The sequence below is a fragment of the Limulus polyphemus genome, unplaced genomic scaffold, assembly GCF_000517525.1.
Source record: "Limulus polyphemus unplaced genomic scaffold, Limulus_polyphemus-2.1.2 Scaffold601, whole genome shotgun sequence".
Lineage (NCBI taxonomy): Eukaryota > Metazoa > Arthropoda > Merostomata > Xiphosura > Limulidae > Limulus > Limulus polyphemus.
Window position 1 is genome coordinate 97,622 of NW_013666211.1, and position 5,319 is coordinate 102,940.

Genomic DNA, 5,319 nt, shown 5'->3' on the forward strand with positions numbered 1-5,319 from the left:
GCAGATAGCCCTCGTGTAGCTTTGCGCGAAATTCAAAACAAACAAACAAAAACTAAAAATATAAAAAATTAAAATTCTAGCAAAAAACTGTCCAAAATTATTATGAGTAAAAAGTAAATAAAAAAGGTTAATACATAAAAAATAGCTTAAAATTCAAGGAGTAAAAAATAAATAAAAAAGGTTAATACAGAAAAAATAGATGTAATTGAAAAACAGCCTGGTGGATGTAGCTCTCAATATTTAAGTTGCGGATAGCGGAATGGAACCCTATCACTGAACGTGTGAGTGTAATAATGTACGATCAATCTAACTATTTGTTGGTAAAGAGTACCCTAAGATTTAGTAGATCTTCGGCTGGATTTCGGAGCCGGGTTCGAATTCGTGCGTAACTTCAAAATATTCCTCGTACTTTAAGCTGTGGGCGTTTTATAATAGTGACAGTCAATCACTTAGTGTGTATGGTGGGTGGTAAAGTGATGACTGGCTACTTTCCATCTGGTTAGTAATTCAAAATATAAAATGACGGCAGATAGTTCTAGTGTCCAAATTCGATGACGAGGAACCCACTTTGAGACTAATAAAGCTTGGAGATGGCTTGAATGTGTAATGAAGAAAAACTTTAATATAAACACTTATATTAAAGTTTTTCTTCATTACCAATTCAAGCCGTCTCCAAGCATTAATAGTCCTAGTGTCTTTGCCATAAATAGTTTTCTGTATATGTGTTTACTAAAAAGAAACTTCTTTTGTGCTGTTCATTAAGACATGCTTCTAAGTTCTACTATTTTTCCAAAATTAATATTAATAATCAAATAAGACATTTACTTAAATACCCGAACTTCAAATTTTATTTTTAAAATGTCAAACACCATTACTGGTTGCAATTTTGTGCTTCATTTTTAATTTTGATGCACAATTTTACCTTCTTGGAATAGATTCATTAACCTTTCTGAGAATTATAATTTTATGCTGGTTTTCTGAATACCTTGCTAAATTATTGAGAATTGAGACAGCAATTTACTGATATAAACAAAACTCAATAAACAGGCCTAGAATTTTCCAACTTTTTGACAACGCCTTTTTAAAAAATTGTATAATTAGCGATTATTTGAATTTCTCTCAGTGATATGAGATTTTGTCTAATTTTAAAGTATAACAGTAAAAACCTTCACTATTACCCTGCAAATATTAATAAGCCTCAAGGTTTTGTTGGGATAAAAAGCTGAACACTGACAAGGTTAACCAAACATTTCCAAAAGTTTTTTCCATTTTTTATCAATATAATAAAACATACGAATAAATGTTTAATACCCTCAGCAATGTTTTCCAACGAATCTTAAAAACCATTGTTGTTTTCAGTTCCACTTCTATTTAACTTAAAATGTTAAGTGTTTTTGCATTTGACGTAAGCATAATAAAAGAATAAAACGTAAATGAAATTTGATGCATTGAGAAAAGAGACCTGTGTGCTTTAACAGTAGGTTAACATTTTGTGTCTTTCAGTTTAAAATAGGGTGAACATCAATTAATATGCCTATTTAAATTAGCTTCCTATTCTTTCTTTTTCATAATTTTAAGCAATTAATTTTTTCTAAACATGTGGGATATAACTGTTAGTGTTACTAATTTTGCAATAGACTTTAATGAAAAAATTAGAGGCAATGATATTATGGCCTCTTTTATTTGAGTACTTTTGCACAACCACATTTAACCTTATCTACTGTCCTCTCAGTACAAATAACAAAGTCTAAAATAGGTGCATCTTTTTTTTATGTTGTTGTTGTTGTTATAACAAGAAGGGACCATTTGGCCCTTCAGGACTGTTCTTCCACATCCAACCTTGAGAAAAGGAAAGGACACTTCACTAATAACAAGGGCCCAGTTTAACTGGACTATTGATAACCACCTTATGCTTTAAGCCATCCAACCTCCCTACAATCCAATAAACTAGTCTTTCCCCAACTAACAATGACGTCGGAACCAGGGGTGCTGCAGCACCCTCACTTTTACATATTTGACTTATAAAGCAACTTTGGAGTATATTATTATTTAGCTAAGCACCCCCACTTTCTTAAATAATTTTTGTGTGGTACATTATCAAAGGTTTTTGATAATAGAAGTACACCAATCCACACCCTTTCCATCTTCTATGTAACCCCCCCCCCCCAAAAAAAAAAAATTATAACAGATTAGTAAGCAAGATTTCTTTTTGGTGAATCCATATTTACTTTCATTTCTGAGATATCATATTTACTAAACAGTTTTGTAAATATTTTATCAGACCATCTAGAACTTTTACAATTACAGAAGTAATACTAACTAGCCTGTAATATCCAGGTCAACTCTTATCCCCCCTAAAAAAGTAGGAGTAACATTAGCAACTCTCCAACCCTCATACAACAGCTCAATATTTATTAACTTATCAAAAATTAAAGAGAGAGACTAACATATCTGATCTTTGACTTCATTTAAAACCCTGGGGAAGAATCATGTCTGACTCTGATGTTTTATCTACTTTTAATCTATCACTCTTTATATATAACACCAGGGAATTAATATGAACATGACTCAGGTTAATTCTAATAATTGGTATAAAATGATAAAGGTCAAAGTCAGGAATATTGCTAAGATATTCTGTAAAGATAATAGAGGACATGTAAAAGAAAGTCATCTCTTAGTCTTCACAAAAACCTGGTCATCAGCATACTTTAAGAACCTGTTCTCCAATTTTGACATTTTCCTTACCTTTCATATATTTTAAAAAATCTTTGCCGTTAGTTATAAAATTGATAGCCATCTGTTTCTTATAATCTATTTTGAATTTCCTAATTTTACTATAGTTCTGTGATGTAAAGGATATTTATTTTAAATCATATGCTTTTTCATTAAGTGAAGATTTTAAGAATAATGTATATAATTTTTGGTTAAATTATTGTATTATTTTATTTACAAAGTAAAGATACATTCTTGTAATAAAAAACAGTAAATTAATAGTCTTTTCTTTTGTTTGCTCATTTAGGTCACTTTGAAGTTGCCCACGAAGGCTTGGCATATCAATAATGGCAAAAAGACGCATTTGGCCCAATAATGTCCTGGACTTTTGTGCTTTTTTGTTTGTTGTAACAGCTGCTATTGTGATTTTTTTTTATGAAATTTTTGTAGTAATTCCCTATGTCCATGTTGATAAAACCTGGTTGTATTATCTTCACTACATCTGTGGAACGTTTGTTGTTTCCAATATACTTGGAAACTTGTTTGGAATTATGGTTACAGACACCACCAGTGGCAGTGCCATTTTGCCATCAGTGTTAAAGCCCAACTGGAGATTCTGTCCTGGGTGTGAAGCTAATTCACCTCCTCGTTCATTTCATTGCAATGTCTGTAAAACATGTGTTTTAAAACGTGATCATCATTGTATTTTCTCAGGATGTTGTATTGGATACAAAAATCAGCGTTTTTTTATTGGGTTTCTATTCTACATGATGATAGGATGCTTATATGCTACAGTTCTCAACATGTTCTTTGTATGGGATATGTTAGGAGGATTCACCCCTTTTTCTATTTTTGCTCATGTTTTGCCATTTATTTTCTGGATAACTGGTTATTTGGAGTTAGGTGCCACTTTTGCCACATTATTTTCTATGTTGTGTATCACTGGCTTTGGATTTGTAGCCAGTCTGTTGGCTTTTCACTTACAGCTTCTTCTCAGGAATCAAACCACATTTGAAAAGAACCATGGAATAACTGAATACAACTTAGGTTGGAAAGAAAACCTTATTCAAACATTAGGAGAAAGATGGTACATTGTGTGGGGTTTTCCTCTTCTCAGATCTCCTCTTCCAGGAGATGGAATCATTTTTATGAATGAAGAAGAACTAAAACTTTCATCCACTAAGAACAGATAAATGAGAGCACAGTTAATTTTACTGAAATGTATGTAGTATTTTATGTATTTTTCATGTCATGATGCATAAAACTAAAACAGAACTTACTCATATGTTTTGTTATATTAGTCTGTAACCTTTCAATTTGTAATTTTTATTGTGATGATCAAAAGTTTTAAATTCAATCTTATACCTCTGTGTACTTTTGTCACCGTGTGTGGAAAGTTGTACTCATTTTGTTGTGTTTTTTTCCTTGAGAATTGAGAACTGGTAACAATAATGAAATAAAATATACATAAACCATTTTCAATTGTGGCTCACAGTAGATTGTTTGTAACATTTTTAAGGATTGTTAATCAGTACACCGTAATTATTAGTTTAAAAGACATATGTATAAAACACTTTTCAATATGTTCTCAAATAATAGTAATGTGTTATGAAAAATAAGTTAGAAGGAATACAAGAATGTATCTGGCAGGAACCAATTTATATTGAAATTTTATAAAAAGAAGTATTAATTGAGTAGTTTTTTTTGAAGATTTAAAAAACTAAAAGATATTCCTCATTTTTTGAGTGCTAAAGCTATTTAAGTACTTAATTGAATTGGTGTATAATTTTCAGTTAAAGATAAAATTGTATATGGATTGGTGGAGCAAAACACTTTAATAACTATAAACAGTATATATTTTATGAAAAATTAATATAGGCTTCTAGTGATAAGTTATGGTCAGTTAACCAATAATAAGTTAACATATGTTTTGACAATGTTTTATCTAAAATAGAATTATTATAAAAAAATGTATCTCATACATGTAAATATCTTGTAAGAATTTACAGAGGGCACTTAAAAATAAAAAAACAGAAAGGATGAGAAACAAGTCAAAGATTCATCAACTCCTTTTTTTCGAGTCCTTTATCAGTAATAAATAATTAGGTAATTTTCTGTTATAGCCCCACAATTTTGATAATTTTTAAAAAGATATAAATATAAAAAAAACATAAATATGCATTTTATTCATACAGTAAATGTCCATAATAAATATTTCTAAAAAGATAGTAATAACCATTTTATTCATAAAGTAAATGTCCATAATAAATTTTTAAAAAGATAGTAATAGCCTTTGTATTCATACAGTAAAAACTTACCATTTGCAGGGGTTTAATGGAACATTACCAATAATTACAGTTATAAATGCAGTGCATAATACAAAAAACGTTTCATTAAAATGTATCATTAATATATCATCTAATATTTTGAACTATTATTTTAAAATTTGAAGGTACATCTATGTAGGGTGATATAACGTATTAATTTAAAGTTCATGTGTCACATTCTAATAGAAATGTCCAATTTCACTCTGTATGTGACTTAGTCAAAATATAGTTTGTAATTAAAAAAATATGGCTGATACTAGAGTTAATATTAACAGATTAC

At 29.8% G+C, this 5,319-nt stretch overlaps 1 protein-coding gene across 3 annotated transcripts; it reads left to right on the forward strand.

Moving 5' to 3' along the window:
- The first annotated feature begins 246 nt into the window (after window positions 1–246).
- Window positions 247–4,762, forward strand: LOC106459395 (probable palmitoyltransferase ZDHHC24). Of its 3 annotated transcripts, none has more exons than XM_013919012.2 (2): window positions 247–281; window positions 3,020–4,762. In XM_013919012.2, exon 2 carries the CDS (start codon window positions 3,060–3,062, stop codon window positions 3,903–3,905), a length of 846 nt encoding a protein of 281 aa, XP_013774466.1. In that variant the 5' UTR covers window positions 247–281; window positions 3,020–3,059; the 3' UTR covers window positions 3,906–4,762. The 3 variants fall into 3 exon arrangements, with proteins under 3 accessions (XP_013774466.1, XP_013774465.1, XP_022241586.1); XM_013919011.2 differs by having other exon boundaries at window positions 250–498; XM_022385878.1 differs by lacking the exon at window positions 247–281 and adding an exon at window positions 284–381.
- The last annotated feature ends 557 nt before the right edge of the window (window positions 4,763–5,319 follow it).

What these genes read in the sequence shown, in the direction of transcription:
- LOC106459395 (XM_013919012.2), top strand. Translation starts at nt 3,060, where the DNA reads ATGGCAAAAAGACGCATTTGGCCCAATAATGTCCTGGACTTTTGTGCT.